This window comes from Canis lupus, chromosome 23 (genome assembly GCF_048164855.1).
Source record: "Canis lupus baileyi chromosome 23, mCanLup2.hap1, whole genome shotgun sequence".
Taxonomy (NCBI): Eukaryota; Metazoa; Chordata; class Mammalia; order Carnivora; family Canidae; genus Canis; species Canis lupus.
Window position 1 is genome coordinate 24081641 of NC_132860.1, and position 24271 is coordinate 24105911.

General features: G+C 47.2%; 1 protein-coding gene across 1 annotated transcript; it reads left to right on the plus strand.

The window, feature by feature from the left end:
- Window positions 1–430: 430 nt before the first annotated feature.
- LOC140615307 (ubiquitin carboxyl-terminal hydrolase 17-like protein 6) lies at window positions 431–13710 on the plus strand. Its single transcript, XM_072795218.1, has 6 exons — window positions 431–511; window positions 1144–1248; window positions 4229–5568; window positions 12735–12833; window positions 13285–13393; window positions 13696–13710. The coding sequence occupies exons 1-6, from the start codon at window positions 431–433 to the stop codon at window positions 13708–13710; spliced, it is 1749 nt and encodes a 582-aa protein (XP_072651319.1).
- Window positions 13711–24271: the final 10561 nt, after the last annotated feature.

Consider the following 24271-nt stretch of genomic DNA (forward strand, 5'->3'; position numbering starts at 1 on the left):
GGAATTCTGCAAGGGACGGGGAAGTGGGGACCCTGCGCCTTGCCCTGGGAGAGACAGAGGGTGTAGGTGCACCACCGGGGGACAGCCCTCAGTGCAGAGACCCTGGAACAAACAGTAACAGGGCAACCCTCTCTCTCCTCCAGGCGGATTGGTCTGGGCATCCACCACAGGAGTCTGCAGCATCTGGCACCCCCAGCAGTGACTCCTGCTTGTCCCTGAGAGCTGACTGAAGAGCAGGAGCCTGATCTCTCTGCTCTGAGACTGGAGATCAGATTCCAGCCATTTTGTGCTGGTCTCCTAAAGTGGCACAGGGAGCTTTCAGGGAACGAAGCCACACAGGAAAACCAGAAAGAGCTCACAATGAGCCAGACCCCGTGGCAAGGGGAGGTGTAAACCAGACGAGCAACAGACCACTGTGCATCAGTGCAGCATGCCCCTCCCCCGGAAGATCAGCTCCGAAGATCCCATGAACACCATGTTTATGGACATCAAAGGACTGCGTATCCCGGGTGTGGGACAACACAGTATACAGAATTTGAGCATTTACCTAATGATTCCTATACCTGCGGTTTAAAATTATACGATGCTTTTTTGTGTTTTTCCCCTTTTCACCTGGTTTCATATTTTCTCAACTCTGATTTTAAGGCTTTTGTTAACATCAATTTTTTTACATTTTTATTTTATAGATACATTCTTCATGTTTGGCTTTTTGTCACTGGAATGCATTTTATGGTTCTCCATCTATAAGTTTTGCTTCTTGACAATTTTGAGATTTAGTGTCTCACGCTCATGGTGTATCCATAACCTATGCCAGTTTGTCCAGATAACTCTGTCTTCCTCCATATCTGGATGGGAGTGGATTTTCCTTTGGGAAGACAGGTTTGGTCTGCTTTGCTTTGCTTTGCTTTGCTTTGCTTTGGTTAATGGATGGCGGGGAAGCAAAAGACACGTGAGGTGACTAGAGGGGAGAGCACGGGCCTGCTCAGGACTTCTTCAGCTAGCCTTTCTCCCTGGTCTCCCTGGTCACATGGAATGAATCCCCTCAACTGTACATGAAGTGCCAATTCTGATGGAGAACCCAGCCTTATGGCCCTTTGCTCACGCCTGCCTGTCTCCTCACCCCTGTACCCTATATATCTGCAGGTTCAAGACTCCTTAGGCTACTTCACTAGCTCCAATCCCAACATCCCCTGTGAAGATAGGCCTTTCTACCCTTGGACCTCTGGGATCTTCATAGGCTTCCAGAAAGTAGGGAACATTTCTATTACTGCACGCATCCCTTGAGTGCCCAAGAAGCCGCATTTTCGTCAGAAGCCGTGAGATAGCAATAGGGAAGTGTTCATGGGATGAGACCGGGGCCCAAGGCTCAAGGGACCAGACTCTGACCTGGGTCACATAATGATTGCATGAATGGGAGTTACTTAGGCCTTGGGGGCAGGAGAAGGATCCCACACCATGGCTTCTCTACTGACCTCTGACTTTTAAAAGCCCAGTGCGCTCATCCAGGAGCTCCTCTACCCTCCACCTACAGGCATCTGCACAGAGAGAGGGAACACCCTTAAACATGTGCTCTGGAGTGAGGAAAGAGCAGTCAGTTGTTTTTCCTAAAAAAAGAAATTCTCTCAACACGACAATGGATGTGCTTTGGTTTGGTTTGGTTTGGTTTGGTTTGATTTGGTTTTGTTTCATTTAGTTTCATTTGGTTTGGTTTCACATGGTGTTGTATTGTTTTGTTTCCATGAGCCCACATCAGAGATATGCCTGAGGATGAGAGACAGAGAGAGAAAGAGAGAGAGAGTCAGAAGGAAGCAACCAGTCCTGGGTCTCGTGTTATTGGACCATTATGTGCCCACTTGTCAAACATTGCCTCCTTGAGAAATCATCTGGAGGGTGAAAAATCTCCATGCCCAGGCCTCAGGAAGGAGGCAGCATGAACCAACATTGAAGTGGGTTTTGGGATATGTATAGAGGACAACCGTCAACTCGTCCCATTACAGACCAACGTGCAACCGAGGCCCCATGTGGTGCTAATGGCACCCACCCTGGATGCTCAGGGATCAATGTTCCCTATGCAGTACTTCACGCAGAACCCTGGGTGTGCAGGAGATCCTCAATGTCTACGTATTCCCTGAACCGATCAAGCTGCTGTCTCCCCTCAGGTAACTAAGGCTGGAGGAATTAATGGAATTAATATAATTATAGAGAGGTTCAGAAATGCCGAGAAAACCCCCCCACAAAACAAGATCAAAAGCAAGACATGCACGCTATTCATCTGTGCTAATATTTTATTAAGGGACATAAAACACTACACACAATTCTAAATTAACACTAAAGAATAAACAAGCTGCATGGGTTAAATATTGACAATCACAGTTCCCGCAAAGCTACCAGCATTGACACAAGAAAAACCCATCTCAGGAGAAAACAATGTCCATTTGCAGAGCCCACAGCGGGTGGGCTCTATGTGTGTGTGCCTGTGTGTGTGTCTCTGAATGGACATGTAAGTCCATGCGGATTTGGTGGATACCAAAATTTCTGCAAGTGAAATCATAATGGTACATTTTAGCGTGGGAATTAACCTCAGGACTCCTGTTTCCTGACTATTGGTATTTTACCAACACTTCTGCTCGATTTAGAGCTAATGGCAATGAAAATGGGGTCAAAGTTTGAGGATATTCATGATGTAACATTCATTTTGTCAATTAAAACTTCCAGTTAAAAACGGAGATATCATAAAGAGCATCCTACACAAAATTTTTTTGGACTCCGTGATTACAGAATAAATATCCTAAAACATGGTGGTGTCAAAGATGACACTTTTATTCTCTTAGTGTCCAGTGATGACAAGTGAACTTCAAGAATTCAGCAGGGCCCCAGTGTTTCTGAAGCCCAGTCACTGACCAAGGCCTGGCAAAATTCTCCTGTTGTTCTTGGCCTCTGTTTAGAAAAGAAGACAAATGGACTTAGGTTTCCACCTTTCCTAAGACTTACCCAAATGCATAAACTGGAAAAGGTCATGGTCACAAGAAGGAATTAATTGTCTTGTCGACTCAAAATTTCCACAGACACTACTAATTCTGTAAGCAGAATAAACCATAATGGCATTTCCAAACCACGAGCCACCGCAGTGCCTTCCTCCCTGCATCTACAACTGCCAAAACCATAATGTGTAAAAAATGTGCAAGCCTACAACATACTCCAATTAAATCGAAAGTATATAATGGATATTGGTGTAGAATTACCTGAGGAACAGTTAAAATTAGGCATATAAAAACTGGATTTAAGATATAGACTTGCAGGAAAAGGAGTTTTAAAGGAATCTTTCCCAAAGCATAAAACCAGCCAGAGAATTTCTCTTGTTGTAGACCCGAGACACACCTAAGCAGAAAATGATATTCATCTAAACCTTCATAATCTTTGTATATTGGAATCATAGTAGAGAGAGATGAAGGTGTAGAAGCAAAGCAATGGATGCCACGTTCCCAAATAATTGGTTACAGCTACAAACACTCTGGCTGGTGAGGAGAACGTGTTCCTATGTGATATCTCAGCTCCTTTGGGAAAGTGATCTTCCCTGTCCTACAGGACTGACATCTGACACTCCTTGGCTCCCTTGCGGTTAGTCAAAGGAAAAGGACTTTCAAAAAGATTTCCTTTGAACATAGAAACTCTGAACAAACTCTGTTCAGAAAGGTGCAGGGACACTTAAAGAGGTTGAGAAGAATCTGAATGTGTTGGCTGTTTTCAGAGGCAAGATTAGGAGGTGGGCTGACCTGAATGTTCTCTATGAGAAAGGGACCACACCCAAATCCTGTAATCCAATCAAGCGATTCCAGTGGATTAGAGGATTTTGTGCCTTATCCCAGGGCCCAAAAGCCATAAAAGGTGGAGGTGAGGGTCACTATCTGCCATTTGGAAACTGGCTCAGTGAGAGAAGCATCCCTTTGTGACCTGAAGCTCCTGGTTGAATTTATCTTGTGGACACTGTTTCTGCCGACATGGAGGCTGCCTACCTCCACCGCTCAGAGGCATCTCAGTTCAACGACTCTCCCAAACCCCAATCATGCTGGTCAAAGAGAGGTGGTGCTGAAGTCCACGGAGGACCCTCTCTGCCTGAGAAGACATCCCCTGCATCAAAGACACTCTCATCCCGACTGATCCTTTGGCTCCCGCATCAGCAGGGTGGCCTCCCACCAAGACGCCTCTGAGTTGGAAGGATCTTTCCCAGGTGGGAGCTGGGCTTCAGAACATGGGGAACACTTGCTACGTGAATGCAACCCTACAGTGTCTGACCTACACAGAGCCCCTTGCCAGCTACGTGCTGTCCCAGAAGCACGGGACAGCCTGTAGGAAGCAGACATCCTGCACGCTGTGTACTCTGCAGGCTCACATGACCCGGGTTCTCTGCCATCCTGGACGTGTGCTCCGACCCCTTCCACTCCTGCTCGCCGCCTTCCACACACACAAGCAAGAAGATGCCCATGAGTATCTCATGTTCATTCTGGATGCAATGCAGCAAGCATGCTTGCCTGAAGACAAGCCCTCAGACTCTCAGCATGCTCAGGACAGCACCCTCATCCAGCATAGCTTTGGGGGGTACTGGAGGTCACAAATCCAGTGTCTCCACTGCCAAAGCATTTCCAGCACTCTGGAACCTTACCTGGACATCAGCCTGGACATCGGGGCTGCTCAGAGTGTCAGCCAAGCTTTGGAGCAGTTGGTGAAGCCCGAAATGCTTGAAGGTGAAAATGCCTACCATTGTAGTAAGTGTCTAGAGAAAGTGCCTGCGTCCAAGGTGTTGACTTTGCACAGTTGTGCAAAAGTCCTCATCCTGGTCTTGAAACGATTCTCAGACTTCACAGGCAACAAAATGACTAAGGAGATGCAATATCCTGAGTGCCTTGACATGCAACACTCCCTGTCTGAGCAGAGGGCAGGACCCTTGGTTTATGTGCTCTATGCCGTGCTGGTGCATGCTGGGTGGAGTTGCCACAGTGGACGTTATTTCTGTTTCGTAAAGGCAGGAAATGGCCAGTGGCATAAAATGGATGATGCTAAGGTCAGCGCCTGCGTTGTGACTTGTGCCCTGCGCCAACTTGCCTATGTCCTCTTTTATATGCAGAAGACCGATATGGAAAGAGACCTTGTGAGTGGGTCAGTCGAGGGAGGAATCGCATCTCCCGAGGCAGACCCCGCAGAGGTGGGTGAGGCCTCAGGAGAGAGCACAAGGGATCCCACTGTGAACCTTGCTGAGTCAGAGGAGCACGGGGAAGAGACCTCAAGGCAACAAACCACATTAGACCAGGGGAGATGCCTCCAAGAACGCAACCGACCTAAGCCTGAACTTCATGTCAGGAGAAGAGAAATTGCTCTTCCTGAGAATGCAGTCATCCTTCAGCACTCCAAATACAGACATGAGATGCCCAAGAATCATCCTCAGCAAACCATGGACCTGCTCCACACTGCAGCTGGGATGATCCTACCTCAGGTGGCCGGGGATGTGGCCAAAGTCCCGCATGTGCCAGGGAGAGCCAGACCAACCAAAAGGACGAGCAAGAAGGGACAGAGGTCTGGGGAAGCAGTGCAGGGATGTGTCTACTAACTTTATTGCACATGGGCACGCACGCGCACGCGCGCAGACACACACACACACACACGGTGTCACTCACTCACCAAACCCGAACACAGTCCCACACTGGAAATATTTGGTGTTGTGTGAAATGTGTGTTCTGTATGTATGGAAGAACCATCTATCTGGGTGTGTTCCTGGGCTATGGCCTTCGACTGAAACTAGAGGACACTGACATTTAAAGCGGGTTCATTGTCATGATCTTATATTGGAATAGTGTGGATTCATATGGGGTCTATCCTGGAACCGGCCTCTCCTTCAGCCTTGGGGAGAGTAGGGGCAACTTGCAGGTGAGAGGTAGTGAGCAGTCAGGATTGAGAGTGGATATGATGCTGAGGACCTGGATTTGAAGTATATTCGACCCTCTCGTCATGCTCCGCACTTCCCATTGCTTATCTTCTATTTATATCAAAAGAATATTTGCCTGAACAGAAGCATGCGTGGGGCCTTGCCAGCGATGTGTTTTGGTCATTGCTTGGAAATGGTAAGAAAGGAATTAAATGCTTATTTTGGGGAGATAACTGCATCCAGCCTGATTGAATCTCATTGAATGTATTATGTTCCCTTCACTATCTCCTACATTAAGACGGCACAGAAGGAAACTGACAGGGACTCTTATTCCAAGGGGAAATGCCCAGCCTCCCACTGAACATAAGTTCCTATTAATATTTTGCTACCGTCTGCTATGTGGCACCTCCTGCCACAGAAGAAGTGGACTCTGGATTTCAGACCAGTTCAAATTCACGTTTGGACCTGGGTTGATACCTCAGAAAAACAGTGCCAAGTTCACGAATCTAGCAAAATGGTTTTTGAGGTCAGGTTATAGGTGCTCTGTGTTATCATTCTATTTCTTACAGAAGTAATTGACAAATTGATTGTAGAATGAAAATTATCGCATGATAACCAAAAGCTTCTGAGTGTGACCATAGATGTGCAGTTGTGACATCTCATCATAATGTATGTTCACTCTGTATTCAAACTTGGACATGCCACCCTTAATGGAAAGTAAGGGACAATAGGAACTGTGCAGAAGAAATCACACTTTTTTGTAGATTTTCATGTAACAGAGGCAGATTAGAGATAGAAAGTGTCAAGGTTTCTTTCATGTCTGGGAATTTTTTTTTTTTTTTTTTTACAAACACAGTTTATCGTGTCATAAAGAGTGAGGGAACCTCTGTGTATGTGTTTGCTAGAGTTTCCTAAGAAGACCTGTAGGTATCCTCGTCCTCTGAAGACTGTCATAGGGAATGAGACAGCTCATGGACTGGGAGACTTGTCTTTCACAGAAGAGGACCCTCAGGAGGAGTCTGTTGGAATAAGGAATGTCCCCCTCCTGGACTGATATGGTGAACCAGCAATTCCTCCGCTGAACTAGTTGGAAATGGTCAAGTCCACAATGTGCTACGTGGTATGCTTTTGGGCGCCTACACATATACTCCCCCCACTACACAGACACTGCAGTTTTTCGTTAGGTATATATATGGGAATCTCAAAGGGTGCTTACCAATCCAGAATGTCAAGTTTGTCTGACTGAAATACATTTTCATTTTTTTTTTTGAAATACATTTTCTAAAAAATGTAGGTAAATCATCCTGGCAATTTGTACATTGGTTGTAAACAGAAGTAAACAAGTTAATCTGAAACTGTTTTACAAATGTCTGAATTTCTGATTTAGAAAAAGATCCCATCCAGAGATCTGCAAATTATACCATGTTTTCTCCTAGAAGACATTTTCTGTACTTGTTGATATTATTTTTCTGAAATTGTTATGGGGAATATTGCATCTGCTTTGTTCATTTTTGATCTAAAATGTTATTAGGCAGTTGTGTGTTTTTTTTATTCTTAATAGAAGACTGCAACATATGATTTGGTGTGCATGCTTTTACTCCCCAGTATTTCAGATATTTGAAATAATTATTTTATTTCCAGGCTGGCTCCTCACAGAGGCTTCTTTGCCTGTTTACCCTGAGTGGAATTCCCGCAGCCACATCTAGGTCACCAGCAACCTAAATTCATATCCTCCCTCTATGGGAATGTCTCACTCCTACTCACTGGATTAATATAGGGGAAGCGCCAGGAGCCATTTAAGAGGAAATGCAATGGGACATGGGCACATTATTCTTCAGGGTCTCTTCAGTTATGAGGGCTCTGACCAGGAAGAAGTGTGTGTGAAAAATTAGGTGGGGGGAGTAGATTTGAACCAGGAGCACACCATCTCTGGCCAAAGCTAGTAGAGACACCTGGGAGGGATGACCAGGAGATGGTTGGATAGCACATTGTGGGGACTGTGGAGGCTGGACAGTCAGCAGATGAATTCTCTGGGTAGGTGTCTGGAGGTCAATGCTCATCCTGTCCAGGTATCCATTAGTCACTTAAGGGGTTTCACTCTATATCAAGATCTATTAGTCAGGAGGACAGACCGAAGAATCTGCATAGCCTCCCACAGAACAGATTCCCCAGTCCTTTCCAGGGAACCCGGAATTGCCAATCCTGGATGCAGTTCTAGGGAGACCTCCAACCTGTTTCCAGGTGACAATGAGTTGAGTCCTGGCTCCATCAACCTTTTGCAAGATGTCAGGCTGGAAATGTTTTCACAATAGGGATCTGGGCTGAAACTGGGATTTGGGGACAGCCCCAGGCTAGATTCCATGGCGGTATGTGGAGGCTTAATCTGGGAGGCCACATTGAATCAGTGGTCTGTGAGGTTGACAACGAGGGTAGGTTCCTGGCCATGGTGGGTGGATGTAAGCTGAAGGGATTACTTGACTTCCCTTCCTGAGCTTTTGTGTTGTCCAGCAGGAGAAAACAAAGTCAGGGCTTTTCACAGGAGATATCCTAGGGGGCATGTGTGTGTCATAACAGGTTTGAGCTCATGCAGGAGACTTGTGGAAACAGCTTCTAGGGAGATTGCCTCCTCACATGGGGAATGCATTATCCCATTACCAACTGCTCTAATAGAAGATACCACAGATGGACCACATCTTACCTCTGCCTCTCCACTGTTGGTAATCAACCACAGTAAAGGCATGGAGATAGGAACAATCCATTCCACAGTTATATTATTAAAAGTGCTCATTTTACTGGGACAAGAAACCCAACCGAGTGGTGATAAGGAGACATAAAATACATTAGCCTCCTGTTACCAGAGGGCGAGATGAGGAGGTTTCAATACAGTATTTTAGTTTCTTTAGCAGAAGCCATTGCATTCACTCTTCTGGCAGTGGACAGAGCTAATCCTGTCTTTAAAATTTTTAGTGATTGTGTGATACACAATTTGGAACCCTTATGGAAACAATACATTTTGTTGCATTCGGGATTGTTCCATTTGGAGACATCTAAGTAAACCAGTTCCATGTGGTGGCTCTAGCATGTTGGGTCTCACATGCCAGGGATCATACAGAAGCAAAGAATTGAAGGAAACATGGTACCTGAAGACTCCATAAACAAGGAAGGGAACTCAGGGAGAGAATGGAATTTTAAGAAATCCCACACAGAGTAAGAGCAAGGGAGTGAAGATACTCTGGTTCATAGACGTGAGACAGTAGTGGATAAGGAAAAGCCCCACTGTCAGGAAGGAATCCGATGCCAATTCCTTCCAATGTGGCTGCTTTGGCAGTTGAGGTGTTCTAGATAATGTCTGGTCAAGGGCCTTAGTGTCCTATGCTTCTTAACTGGAAATGAAAAATAATGTGAAACACGTTGGTCTCAGCAATGTGGGAGGCAGCTCAGCACCCAGCAGCATGGCTGCTGGGTAATCTCCTTGAGAATCTCTCTCCCTCTATTTTTCAGCCCCCACTCTCCTGCTACTCTGTGGTTTCTCTCTGGTCTCTTCTTGTCTCAAATCTATCTATCATCTATCTATCTATCTATCTATCTATCATCTATCTATCTATCTATCTATCATCTTAAACAAGAAACAAACAATGAAACATGTTTGCATCTTTGCATCAATGTTCCCACATCCAAGTCTATTAGATCTGTGGAGTCCAGTGTTACTCAGTAATGTGGAAAAAGGCACAAGCCTACAACGTACTCCAACTGAATCAAGAGAATATAAAGGATATTGGGGTGGAATTCCCTGAGGAACAGTTAAAATGAGGCATATAAACACTACATTTAGGATATAGACTCTTGTAGGAAACGGAGTTCGAAGGAATGTTTCCCAAAAGCATAAAACCAGCCAGAGGATTTCTCTTGTGGTGGACCCAGGCCACACCTAGGCAGATACTGGTATTCATCAAAACCTTCATAATCTTTGTAGATTGAGATCATAGTTGAGAGAGATGGAAGTGCAGAAGCAAAGCATGGACACCATATACCCCAAATAATTGGTTACAGCCTCAAAGCCTCTGACTGGTGAGGAGAAGGCGTTCCCCTGGGATACCTGAGCTCCTTTGGGAAAGAGATCTTCCCTGTTCTAGAGCACTAACGTCTAACTCTCCTTCGCTCACTTGAAGTTACTCAAGAAGAAAAAGGACATTCATAAAGGTATCCATTCAACATGGAAACTCGGATCAAATTCTGTTCAGAAAGGTGACGGATCTGCTGTTAGGGAGGTTGAGAAAGACCTGAAGGTGCTGTCTGTTGAGGGAGGCAAGATGAGGAGGTGGGCTGGCCTGATAGGTCTCTATGAGAAAGGGACCACTCCCAAATCCCTTAATCCAATCAAGTGATTAGTGCCGATTGGAAGCTTTTGCTCTTTATGATATTTCAGTTTTTAACTGAAAGTTAATTGACAAAAAGGATATTACATTATGAATAACCTCAAAGTGTGACCCCATTCTTATTGCTATTAGCTCTAAATTGAGCAGAAGTGCTGGCAAAATACAAATAGTTCAGGAACCATGAGTCCTGAGGTTAATTCCCACGCTGAAATATACCAATATAATTTCACTTGCAGAAATTTTGGTATCCACCAAATCCGCATGGACCTACATCTCCATTCACACCCAGACACACACACACACAGGCACACACACAGAGTCATAGAAATCTTTCTCATGAGGGCATCATTAGCTTCCTTGCAGCTGCTGATTGGCTCAAACCCTGCTGCAGCTAAGAGGATTAGATGGATGTCTTTCAAGTGGTTGAAACGTCACGTGACCTCGGAGCAGTATAAAAGTCAGGGAGCAACGGAAGTGGCCATTCCTCACCATCCCTCTCTCCCATGAGACACACCGTCTCCTGCAGTGGAGCCTGTCCAGGACCTTTCCCAGCATCTCCTGACAGGCGTGAGGACCACAGTTGCACTTCAGGTGAGTTTTCGGACCACTGGTCCTAACTTTCCTGAGCGAATAATGGGACAGTGAGGAAATGGTGGAGAGATTGGCCCTTCCTCCATGGGTTAAGGACTCTTTCTGGTCTAACATGTTCTAAGAGCAGGGACTGAGCCAAGGCATGGGTGTGAATGCCCAGGACACCCGGAGGTTCCAATGCCAATGGAATGGGGCCTCGAGTGTCACATTGGTGTGGGGTGGTAGACGAGCAGGGACAGAAGGCCTGTAAATGTCTCAGTGGGCACTGCAGACCTAGAGAAGACACAGGATCAGGGTGCCTGCGCAGCTCCATTGTTTCAGGGTCTGACTTGGGTCGGGTCATGATCTCAGGCTCTGGAGATGAATCCAGGCGCTCACTGGGTTTCCTGCCCAGGGAGTGTCTGCTTCTTCCTCTGTCCATACAACTCAGGTGATCACTCTCCCTTACACACACACACACACACACACACACACACACACACACACACTCTCTCTCTCTCTCTCTCTCTCCCATAAATAACTGACTATTTTTTCAATAGAAGAATTACCTGGTTCGCAAGGTGAAAAGAAATTCACTTCCCAAAGTTTCGATGGCAGTTAATTAGGGGCACTGCCACGAACACATGGAATGGAAGTGCTCAGATGGGCAGCTTCCCATGGAGTAGAGGGGAATGTGTTTTCCCAGTGTATCTGGACTTAACTATGGCTTCCTCTGGCGTCCCAAGGGGCATTCAGATATGAGAGAGGGAAGCCCACTTTCCCGATGCTTTTGCCTTTTGCGTGCTCCATGGTGGATCCCACTGGGCCTCAATCGGGAGAGGTCTCGTCCCTGGTTTTGTTTCCACAGGGGATTTGGAGAGACTTAATGATAGTGTCAACAAGAGTCCCTGAGCCTCCAGGGTGGGCTTCCTCAGAGCGGGGATGTGGCTTGGCCAGGAGGGTGTAGACAGGAAGGAGGAAAGAGAAGAGACAGTGGGAATTGTGTGTTTGGCACAAATGTCCTGACACTCGCTAATGCCTCCTTGGTAAGACGGTACAGGGAGGAGGCCGATGTCATGGTGAATAGGACTCACTTGTTTCTTTTGCCTCAGGCTACCCGAAACCCATCCCCGAAGCAGACTGACTTGTCCCTCCAGGACGTGGGACTGATGGCGGCGCGTCACACCCAGCTTGGGCCCAACAGACCCTTGAGAGCCCAGAAGGGCAAGAGGCCACAGACAGCAGGACTGGCCCTCAGAGTTCCCAGACCAGAGGAGGAGGATCCCAGGGTAAGTGTGGAGGCTGGCATGGGTTTTGAAGCAGGAGCTCTGCCAGGAGTCTTGAGACAGGCTAGGCTCCCAGAAGATCATGGCCCAGACTCAGTTGTCCAATGTGACATGGGCAGGAAATGCCCCAGGCTACACATTGGGACACTCAGAGGCTCTGAGCATCAGCCCCAGGGCACCATAAGATCAGATTCAGCCTTCAGATTAAGATTCCCGAATCTTAATCTTAATGATGCTTCCACCTGTCTTCAACCTGACACCTCCAATGCCTTCTCCCCTCCCCTCCCCTCCCCTCCCCTTTCCATGGGCTGTGGAGGAAGCATCCTGAGGTCTTCACTATGCTGGCACCTCACTAGCCAGATAGGATGTCCCCTGTCCTCAACCCATGTGCCACACCCTGAGGATGGCCTCCCATTGGTGTGCTTGGCAGGTTCACTGGCATTTGAATGGATGCACTGACTCCTCCCCCTTCCTCCCCCAGGTAAAGTGCAGGGACTGTGGGGCCTTTGGACACAAGGCATCAAGCACCAGATGCCCCATAAAACACTGGGGCGCAACCCTCATTCCCGTGGCCTTGGGCTCCAGGAGGCTGAAGGAGAACGTGGAGCCGTGGAGTCAGCGGGACCAGCGGCACCAGGCTGGGCTGTTGAACCAGGCTGAGAGGGAGAAAGTAGAGAGACGAAGGTGAGTAATGGGGCTTGCTGACCCGAATGCCAGGGATGAGACCGACAGACACCGTGTCTGTGCGCATGCACACTGTGTGCCCTGCAGCGTGCGGGCAGAGTCAGGAGAGGCGAGGCAGGCAGAGGAGCTCCCAGGCTAACAGGGACCACATTTGGCTGATGGTGCTGTCCTTGCTGACTTGGTGTGGGGTTTTGTGGCTGGAGCAGTGTGCCTGCACCAGTGAATGTATGGAGCTTGGCACAATATAAGGCAAACTCTCTCATAGGCTCTGAATGAGAGAAACTGCCTGGACGACCTGGTGGGCTCACTTTAGTCAGGGTGAGGGGCAGGCGTGGGCGTCAAATGGCGGAGTAGGGAAAAGACCATGTTGGCCCAAGCCCGGACCTGGTGTCCAGATGGAAGACAGGGAAGGGAGTTCCTTCTCCTTTCCATGCTTTGATTTCTTGTGCAGGCAAGAAGCCGAGCAGAGGAAGGCCCTGCTCCAGAGGTTCCCCAGGAGACCCCGAGAGGGGCAGAAGCGCACCTGGAAGGAAGGCACAGAATCTTGTGACTATGTGAGGGTGAGTGTGCGCTGCTTCCCGGCTGCTGTGCTCTGTGGGGCACTCGCTGGGCTCCATTGGCCTCCTGGGGGAGGGCGGGGCTCCACTTCCACTCTGACCAGGGGCAGTTGAGTGGCCCGGTCTTTGCACCCATTTTTCCCTTGGTGCCCATGATGTTGCCTTATGCCTTGAATGTGTGCGAACAGTGGGTTTGTTGACATGTGAAGGTCATTGGCGGACACTCCTGGAACACATGCCATCCTTAGAGAAGAACAAGCCGCTGTCCTTCCTGACACATTCCCCCACTGCCCATCCCTCCTCAGGAGCTGCCACTGTGACCCTCCAGCAGCAGGACTCCTATAGCCTCGTGAGCAGAGTGGATGGAAGAGCTGGTCCAATGGAGGAAGCATCGATGTGAGGCTAAAATTTGTGTGTTCCTCCCCGATGTCAAAAGTGCATCAGCAGCATCCAGTCATGCCTTTGTTCCGGACCAGCCCTGGAGCCGGATTCCCTACTTGTAGGTCAACAGATCCCATCTCTTTCTTTCCCTGTTCTGGGGGAGGGGGTGGTTCAGAAGGTCTTAGGCATTTGTTGGTTTCTTTCTTTCCTGAATGTTCCTTTTGCCTTGGTGCCGAGGCCACACTCATGGTGTCCCGTGTGTTCTCTTTTCCCACAGCGTCCACACATGCCGATGCCCGTCTACACCACCAGGAGGCCTTCTATCCCTGAGCCTTCCCTGCCGACGGAAGCACGTACTGAGAACCCTGACGTGCGTGTCCGGTCTCATTCCACATCTCCTCTCAGTAGCCCTAAAGTCAGCCTCAGCCCACCTAGTGGACCTCCTGGTGTCCAGGAAATGCCGGTTGCTGACACACCTCAGCCGGCACGCCAACCCTGTGTCAGGGCTGATAGCCTGGTTGTGCAGCAGAGAGCCAAGAGGCCCTGTCCAGTCTCCCTCAAAGATCCCCAGGCTGGCACCAAGGTCCATGGGCTGGGACACACCCAGGCACCACCCAAGTATCCTGAGGAGAACACCTGTCCCGCTGTCAGCAACGCATTGGCAGACAATTCCCAAATGGCCCTCCAGACTCCAGGCAAGAACTGTGCCCAGATGCCCCTAGACAGGACCCAGAACCCCCGAAAGAAAGCGCGATGGAGCCCCACCCAGCACATCCCCAGGAGCATCCAGGGAGCCCACCTGGGGATTTCGGGGAGTCTATGTCCTCCAGGAAGCATATGTGCACGTGGATGCACAGCCGTGCCCCCGCAGACCCGGAAGACATCTGCCCTCCTGCCAAGCAGGGGCACCCGGCCCACACCTGCCACACCTCACCTGGAAACGCTGCGGCCGTGCACCGTCCCCCCACGGCCGCCCTCTGTGCTGGCCCCCACTCAGCCCCTGAGAATGGTCTTCACCAGATTGGACAGAAGCTGCTGGAGCTCCAGGTTCCTAGCAGCTCCCTCATTCCTTCCTCCCGAGAAGCCAGGCCCTGCTCAGGGCCTTCCTGCCACCCAGATGTTGGATGGAGCCTGTGACTATGTCCCCTGGAGTATCCTCCACGATGACCTACAGGTGTCCTCATCCTCAGAAGACACTGAGAGCGAATGAGCCAGCTCCTGGCCTCGGACACTTGTCCTCCACCCCACTGCACCCTGACGGGGTGTCTGTGGACCTGAGGACGTGGTCCACTCCTGGACTGATGTGGGGATTCGGCGCTTGCTCAGCTGCATTGCATGGAATATTTCAGGCCCACAGCGTCCTGCCTCTCATGTTTCTGGGGGCCGTGCTCAGATGCCCACCCCTCAACAGACACACTGTACTGTTCTTTAGGGAAATCCATTGGCTGTGGCAAAGGCTAGTCTTCCCTGTGGAATGTCAAGTTGTTCTTCCAGAAATACATTATCTGTGAAATGGAGGGAGATTTGAGTGAGCACTTGTCACTCCAATGGAAATAAAATCTAAGATGTTAAGCTCTCTTTGGTTTACGCATGTCTGCATTGGGGGATTCAGCATGGCGTACCCACTGTGTGCTCTGCAAATGGATGCCGTATTCTCTCCTGACACGAGTTTTTCTTGACTCTCTGGTGGTAGCTTTGTGGGATTTCTGATGGGCAATATTTCACCCATGTAGTTCATTTTTGTTCTTGAATGTTACCTTCGAGTCGTGTGTAGTGTTTTATTTCCCTTAATAAAATGTTAGCACCAGTGAATAGTGTGCATGTCTTTCTTTTGATTTTGTTTTGTGGGGTTTTGTTGTTGTTATTGTTGTTGTTGTTGTTGTTGTTGTTTTTCAGCATTTCTGAACCTCTCTATAGTTATTTTAATTCCTCCAGCCTTAATTACCTGAGAAGAGACAGCAGCATGTTTTGACCGGGGGATTCTTAGACATCGAGGGTCTAGGGTACACCCAGCTCTCCTGCATGAAGAGCTGTATAGGGAACATTGATCCCCATGCATCCTGTGTGGGTGCCATGTGCACTGCAAGGGGCCAGGGTCACACGTTGGTCTATAAGGGGATGAGTTGGTGGTTTCCCTCTATGCATATTCTGGAACCCACTTCAATGTTGGATCATGATGACTCCTTTCTGAGACCTCGGCATGGAGATTTTTCACCCTCAAGATGCTTTAGGAAGCAATGTTTGACAACTGGGTCCTTGTTGGTCCAACTAGCATGAGATACAGGCTACAGTTCTCTCTCTCTCTCTCTCTCTCTCTCTCTCTCTCTCTCAGAAATCTCTGATGAGAACCCATGGAAACAAAACCATACCACACCAAGCCAAAGCAAACAAAGCCATAGTGGTGTTGAGAGGATTCCTTTCTTAGGAAGAGCAACTGACTGGTCTTTCCTCACTCCAGAGCACCTATTGAAGGGTGCTCTCTCTTTCTCTGCAGATGCCTGTAGCTGAAGGGTGGAGGAGCTCCTCGATGAGCACACTAGATTTTTAAGAGGCAGAGGACAGTACAGAAGCAGGTTTGGGATCCCTCTCCTGCTCCCAAGCCCTCCGTAACTCCCATCCATGCAGTCGTTATGTGACCAGGGTCAGAGTCTGGCCCCTTGAGCCTCAAGCCCCTGTCTCATCCCATTAATGCTGCCCTATTGCTATCTCATGGCCTCTGAGGAAAACCCAGCTTCCTGGCTCTTGATTTCTGGCCACTCGATGTATAGGTGGGGAAACAAACATTCCCTACCTTCTGGAAGCCTATGAAGATCCCAGAGGTCCAAGGGTAGAAAGGCCTATCCTCACAGGGGAATCTCAGAATTGGAGCTAGTGAAGTAGCCTAAGGATTCTTGGACCTGCAGGTATACAGGGCACAGGGGTGAGGAGGCAGGCAGGCTTGAGCGAAGGGCCTTAATGCTGGGCTCTCCAGCAGATTTGGCACTTCATGGGCAGTTGAGGGGATTCCTTCCATGTGCCCAGGGAGATCAGTGAGAAAGGCTAGCTGAAGAAGTCCTGAGCAGGCCTGTTCTCCCCCTCTAGTCACCTCTCGTGTCTTTTGCTTCTCCGCCAACAAAAATCCAAACCGAACCAAACCAAACCAAAGCTATCTTCCCAAAGGAAAATCCACTCTCATCCAGATATGGAAGAAGAGTTAAATTCTGGACAAAATGGTATAGGGTATGGATATACCAGGAGTGTTCCCTCACTTGGAATCAACCCAGGAGCAAATTCTGGAGCAGAGACAGTAGGAGTGCTTTGGCTTTGTTTAAAATTTTCAATCCATACTGCCATTCTATGTCTATAGGTTGGGGAGTTTAATTCATTTATATTTAAAGTAATCTTCAAAAACAAAAACTTACAACCTTGACTTACTACAGACTAATGTCAAGTATGAACTAGTATTTTATGTGTCTCTGGGCTTTAACTAATTTTACCTTTATGGATTGTGTACTATGATACTAGTGTATTAGTTTATTTAAATATATGTATTTAAATATATAAATTATATATATATATGAATATATAAACATTAGTGTGTGTATGTGTTTATATGCCATACGTGACTTTTTATAAAATTAGCATTGCTATACACTACTTGCTTATTTTTTAATCACATGAAAATTTGCCCTTTTTGTTTTCTTTCTCCTTTCCTGATTCTTTAGGCTTCCTGCACCTGGGATCACTATCATTTATCTGAAGATAATGCTTTTCTATACAAAACATAATGTTTGTTCTTAAATGAAAATGTATTTAATTCTGTTTTTAAAGGACTTTTCATTAACCTCAGAATTCTGACAGATAATTATCTTTTTTGAGCACCTTACTGATAATTCATTGACTTTTATTTTATTTCTTTGAGAAATTGGTATAATACTTATTTGTTCTTTACAGCACGTAATCTCTTCCTTTGCTTTCATTTGTAACTATATGCATTCCTAGGAAAGGATGAGAAAACACATTTGAATTGAGTCCTTCTTGGGTAGGAGGAAAATCAATTTCTCTCTCTTTTGAGAATATAATGCAAATAATATTTAAAAGTGGCCTGTGCATCCAGAATAGAAAAGAGTATTCCTTGATTTTCTTGGTGGATATTCTTTTAATAGGATTATTATCATTATCTAAAGATTTGTTTATTTGAGAGAAAGCAAACACGGAGGGGCAGAAGGAGAGGGAGAGAGAATCTCCAGCAGACACCCCTCTGAGCACAGAGCTGATGTGGGACTTGATCCCAGGACCATAAGTCCATGACCTGAGCTGAAATCAAGAGTCAAGAATCTGATGCTTAACCGACTGAGTCAGCCAAGCAACCCTGTCTTGGTAGATATTCTACTACAAAATTTCCTTTTAGATAACAAGCATTTACTTATTCTTTTGGTCCTGGATATGTATTTATTCTGTTTCGTTGATATTTTTATTGTGAATATAGTCTTTTATTAATACATTTCTGTGTATTTCTCTTTAATGTTTAAGGTATGTCTTAAACTATTAATTTCCATAGTGGTTTTCATATTTCATTATTGCAGTCTTGTTTATAAAATGTATCTAAGTATAACTGTTTACATACTACCTATTTGGATGTTGGAGTCCAGATTAAATGTTTCAGACATCCCCTTGTGGCTTCAACTATGGGACCAGGGCTGTTAATGTGTATAGCTTATTGGTCTTTTCTCTCTGCAAGGCAGTTCTTATTTTCATCATAAACCTTTTCTTATACTGTAAGATATATAATTTCTTATATTATACACTTATATTGTAAGTGTCTTGCCCCCCTCCTTTTTTTAGTACCAAGTTCCCGATAATTTGTACTCTGAGTTGCCCATAACTGGTTGGTTCATTAAGAGAACATCTGACCCTACAGCTAGACCTCTGTAGTGTCTTGCTGTAGGGTCAAGAGATTGGCCTCTATTTCATCCTCAAGGGTCAACAGAGGCATCTCAGAAGCTGTCTGCCTCTGGTAAGAGATCTGAGTGTGATAAAGAATCTATGGAGGAAAGAGAAGGAAGATTTGTTATTCTTCTCTGCAGAATACACAAGTCAGAATGAGTATCCATACGTTCTTTGGCCTTTATAAGATCCAGAACTTGGTACAACTCCTTTGATGAACAGCAGCTTGGGAATCTCTTCCCAAGTAAATATAGGACAGGAGGGCAAGATTGATATTTGATTATTTTCCATGTAACTGATTATCTCAGGAGACCTACGTTTTTGGAGATCACCTCTCCTGGCCTCATCTTTTATTTCTGCACTCTTTGGTATTTTTACAGTGTCATGCATTTTTGAAAAGTAAATCTTTCTCCATTAGTTACCTCTGCCTAAAACAACTCCTATATGTAATATTTTTCCTATCAGAATATCATTTCCAAGTTCTTCCACAGGATTCCAGAAATGTGCATTTCTAGGAGAAAGATCTTTGTGTTCAAGCTCAGCATCTCCAGGGTAGAAGATCTCATTGTCAGGGAGGGAAGCAAAGAGGATATGAACCAAGTCTTGCAGGCACACACATCAAGTTTTGCTCTTAATGAGTTGTGTGATCCTGGGTCGATTATCCAACACCAGCTCTGCTGATGTACATTGGCCATTGGCCATATTCTAGGCTCCATAAGGAATAAACCATATCCTGAATTCAAGAACTTAAGATGTCATGTCTGAGAGAGACATGTATTTTTAATGTCACAAATCATGCCATCACTCATAACGGAAGCATCAGGAAAAGGCCTCTGAGTAGAAAAGTGGGAGACCTTGGTCCCAAGGAATAGACAGGAGACTGTTGAAGAGAAAGAAAAATGAGTATCTCCCAAAGGGATGTTTGCTGGGTGCAGTTGAGTGGAGCTGGAATTCCTCCACAGGAGGTGAAGCAGCGTGAGCAGGGGTTTTGAAAGCAACATTATATTATAAATATATGGAATATATATGCATTATATATATATATATTCATATATATATGTATAATGGAATATTACTCAGACATCAAAATGGTGGAATCTTACAATTTGCCACAATGTCGTTGGAACTAGAAGTTATTATGCTAAGCAAAATAAGTCGATTAGAGAAAGATGATTATCACATGATTTTGCTCTTTGTTTTTTTTTTTTTTTTGGGAGGGGGGAGAACAAAAACATCCAAAATTTATTCTCCAACAAGACCGACAGCATCAGCAGGTAAAAACTACAGGGGTTTCTCCACAGATCATACATTCACACGGGCATGATTTGCTTAACAGGGAAAAAAGCGCTGGTGTGTTCTCAGTAACAATATCCACTTCACAGTGTAAGGAGGTACTAGCATTGTGTTCTCAACTTACAATTCCAGAAGGAAAGGCACAACGTGGCCAAAAAAATTTGGATCCTAAAGTCAGGTGCCATAACACAGACCAACTTTTGTTAACAGTCTTGATCTACTTTTCCACAAAGAAGGTGATTCTCCACTCGGAAATTAAAGTCTTTGTTTCTCCCTCTTTGTTCAACCATCAGAGCATGTTTCATCATTACATATACAAAAAAGGGGGGGCGAGTAGAGTTAAAAAAAAAAAGAACCATGAAAATATCTTCCACGTCCAGCTGCTCCCACCACACATCAACTCAAGTTTAAGACAGCGCATTAGAACACTTCAGCGGTCATAAAATAGGAAAATAGACATTATGGCTACAAAAATAAAAAATAAATGAGGTAGATAAATTAAAGCTTTCACACCCATGACTTGCCCATTCGAACATCGTAGCCTTCATGCAATACTCAAGAACAATCTTCATACTAACTTGGCATAAGCTGCACCAAGGACACTTTTTCTGTACAAAGTAGTATGTGAACCTGTAAGAAATATGCCCTTTCCGTGAGTTTCTTCAAGAAGGAAAACCCAGGTCTTTGATCGAGTAGGCACTGGGGAACCAAATTAAGTCACCTGAGGGTCCCTGCTTAGGTGCCTAGCCCTCCTGCTGGCTCACGAATGAGACACCTGGAAAGCATAGGGAGTACATTGCCACTCTTGGGGCTCTGAATGACTCTATTTAAATAAGCAGCAACACATATTGACCCCCTAAGGACTAAACCAGTCCATTTGAGGGTATCCTACCTAAGGACCAAGGTTGAAGGAATTTTGTAATTCTACAACCTTGGTTTAAAGAAAAAGAAAGTACATTCAGGAAAAAAAATGGAAAGATGGTGGGTGGGTGTCATACGAAACAGGGCCCTAAACAGATGCCAGATCTTGTCCACGTACCCACATAGAGTCACCAGGGAAGTATACAGTACCCCCTCCCCCAATAGGCTAACAGTTGTCTTGTCCATTTTAATTCAGTAAGTTCCAACTTGAAATAGGAAGATAGTCTTTGGAAATACTTATTCTTGGTTGTACAAGGGTTTTATGTATAAAGCTTGTCGCAAGTAACAAAGCTACTTTGCAGGACCCGCTTCTTTCCAAAATGAAGAAAAAAAAATTCTAGCCTGTATACGTTTCACTATTTTTTGGTTTTTTTCTTTTTTCAATTTCTTTTCTCTTTTTTAATTTTTTTTTTTTTTTTTTTTTTTTTGGAAAGCAGCATAACAACATCTGATTGTAGGACTTGCCTGAGGTTGTGATCACAAGTGTAAACATCTGCACATCAGTAAGCAAAACAGGAGGAGATGGTTTCTTCTAACAAGGAAAAAAAAAAGTAGAGTTCTAGAGGTCATTCTGCCTGCATTTCTCCCTCGACAAAGAGCTTAGCTGACTGCAATCTTATTTTCTTCGAGGAAGTGAGGGAATTGGTGTTTGGGGACGCTGTCGGCAGCACCTGGTTTTTCCACTTCAGCACTGATGGCAGACTGGGAGCCATCCATCTCGGAGATAGGGGTGTTGTTCATAATGGAGCTGGCCCCAGGGAGACTGAGAGGGTAGGATTCCCCCCACTCTGGATCACAGAGATCTCATTGGTCTTCATGGCCAGACCTCCATTGAGCATTGGTGGTGTACTGGTTCCAAATGACAGGGTCCATGTTCCCAAAGGGGCCAGGATTTCCTTTGGAAACATCTCAGGGACTCTCTATCCCCACAGCAGGAACCTGGGGCTAGACGCCTGCAGCTCAGTCACTTAGCATCTGACTCTTGCTTGTGGCTCAGGTCATAGCCTCAACATCCTGAGATCGTGCCCCTGGCAGGCTCTGCGCTTAGGGCAGAGTGTGCTTGAGGAGCCCGTGTCTCCCTCTCCTACTCCTTGCTCCCTGCCTGCCTCTTAAACAAGCAAATTATCCAATAAAGAAATAATCTGAGAGGATAAATTTTCAAAAAAATTTGGATCAATACAAGGATCTAGTGGGAGAGGTTGGCATCCCAGGTCCAACTGCCAGCTGAGTTTTAACATCACTTCCCTGCGTTAATGGCTTTACCCCTTGAATTTGACCACACGTCTGTCTCTTGAGGTGCCAACAGGGAGACCTTTCCTTGGGTGGGAGGGCTCAGGGTGTGAGGGCTGCAGGATGTTGAGCGCCGTCCTGTAATTTGGCAACAGAAGGGAATCGCATCGAGCCCTGCATCATTGAAGGGCTCAATGGCTGTGGGAACCGACTGGCCTTCTGACATGTTGTGCAGCACACGAGGCCCCTGTGCCTGACCCCGGGAGGGGGGTCAGGGATGTGCTCCTTCAAAACCTAACTGCGGGGATCCCTGGGTGGCGCAGCGGTTTGGCGCCTGCCTTTGGCCTAGGGCGCGATCCTGGAGACCTAGGATCGATTCCCACGTCGGGCTCCTGGTGCATGGAGCCTGCTTCTCTCTGCCTGTGTCTCTGCCTCTCTTTCTCTCTCTGTGACTATCATAAATAAATAAAAATTAAAAAAAAGAAAAAAAACAATAAAAAAACAAAACCTAACTGCGGAGCAATAGACACAGTACAGTGAGCCCCGTGTCCCTTTGGGAGAAAGTCTCCCAACTCACCAGGACCATGCTCAAGCCTTGGGGAAGGTGGGGAAGGACCTCAGGCCAATGGGGTCTCCGGGGAGCACCAGTTAGGAGAAAGCATAGGACAGTGCAAACTACTGGAGAGTGAGTGCGATGAGACATGGTGTGTCTCTTTTTTAAAACATTTATTATTTATTCATGAGAGACACAGAGACACAAAAGCAGAGAGGCAGACACACTGACAGAGGCAGAAGCAGCCCCCGTGCAGAGAGCCCGAGGCAGGACTGGATACCGGGACTCTTAGGGTCAGGGCCTGGGTGGAAGGCAGGCGCTAAACCACTGGGCGACCAGCCATCCCCTGAAGGTTCTATTCTGATATTCCTCCAAATCTGTGCACAGGGACTCTGCATCTGGCCCAGGCAGGGTCAGGGCCATGGGGGCAAGTCTGGGGAGGAGGGGAATCCAGCTCATGTGGGAGCAGGTGTCTAGGGGGGAGCCCAGGGGAGTTGCAGGCTGGCTTCTGGGACCCGGGGTCTTCCTGCCACATCAGAGCCCTGGGTGTCAGATAGCCCCAGCCCCTGCACTCACCTGGAGCCCGCGCTGGCCTCTGTTAGCTGTGCAGGGCAATTCCCAGTTCCCCAAGGCGGTGGGGCACACCACCTCTTCCTCCCCCTCCTGCCCCATGTCCTGGGTGGATCTCCGTGTAAAGACAGTGCCCGGCAGCCCGGCAGGAGGCCTCAGCGCCCGGTCTGGCTGTCTTGGCTGGGCCGCACAGCCAGCTGACTCCATTCCAGACACACCACAGTGCAGTCGGCACACACCTCCCCCAAGGAGAGCAAAGGGATGCAGCTGCCAGGCCTTGGGTTAACTCTGGGTTGGGTAAGAGGCACCTCAGGAATCCTGTTTCACCCTGCCCACCGTGACATCAGGGTGACCCTGAAGGGATCACCGAGGAACCTGCTGCCCTGCAACGTCCTCCAGCCTGGATGTGACCTGCCCACAGATCCCTGTTTCCCTGAAACTGAAGAGGAGGGGATGGGGCTGCCCAGGATGGCTGGCAGAGGTGGCCTGGCCTGGGCTGGGCTGCTCTGTATTACCTTATGGTGCCTCTTGATAAACGCCCTGAGGCGTTGGATTTTATGGTGGAGCCAAAGTCTACAGCCCCTTGTGAACTGTGTGTCGCCCTGACCCGGGTTCTTCCTCTGACTGGAAGCCCTTGTGAACAAGCGGCATCCCTGGGGTTCCTGGAAACCAGAGTCCCCAGAAGTGGGAAAGTAGCAAGAGAACATCTTTCAGTCGCGGATGTCTCCAGCCAAGTGAGCCTGAGGTGGGGCTGCCCTAGAATGCGGGTGCCTGGTTACAGGGGTTCCAAGTTCTGTTGGGCTCTGTGTCAAGGAAGTCACCTCACTGCCTGGAACCCCCTACCTGAGTCCACTCCTGGAGGAAGCTTCAGGAGCAGCGCTCGGGGCTGCCGACGGCTCCCCGCTCCCTGCAGGCAATGGCCTGTGTGCACACAGTGACACAACCGCACCCCTCTCCACAGGCCCCAGGGAAGGACTGTGTGCAGCCAGGGCCCCAGCCTGGAAACA

What these genes read in the sequence shown, in the direction of transcription:
- LOC140615307 (XM_072795218.1), top strand. Translation starts at nt 431, where the DNA reads ATGCCCCTCCCCCGGAAGATCAGCTCCGAAGATCCCATGAACACCATG. An exon ending in AAGGACTGCGTATCCCGGGT is followed by an intron (nt 512 to 1,143) that starts GTGGGACAACAC and finishes ATATATCTGCAG; the next exon opens with GTTCAAGACTCCTTAGGCTA. An exon ending in ACGAGCAAGAAGGGACAGAG is followed by an intron (nt 5,569 to 12,734) that starts GTCTGGGGAAGC and finishes CTTGGGCTCCAG; the next exon opens with GAGGCTGAAGGAGAACGTGG.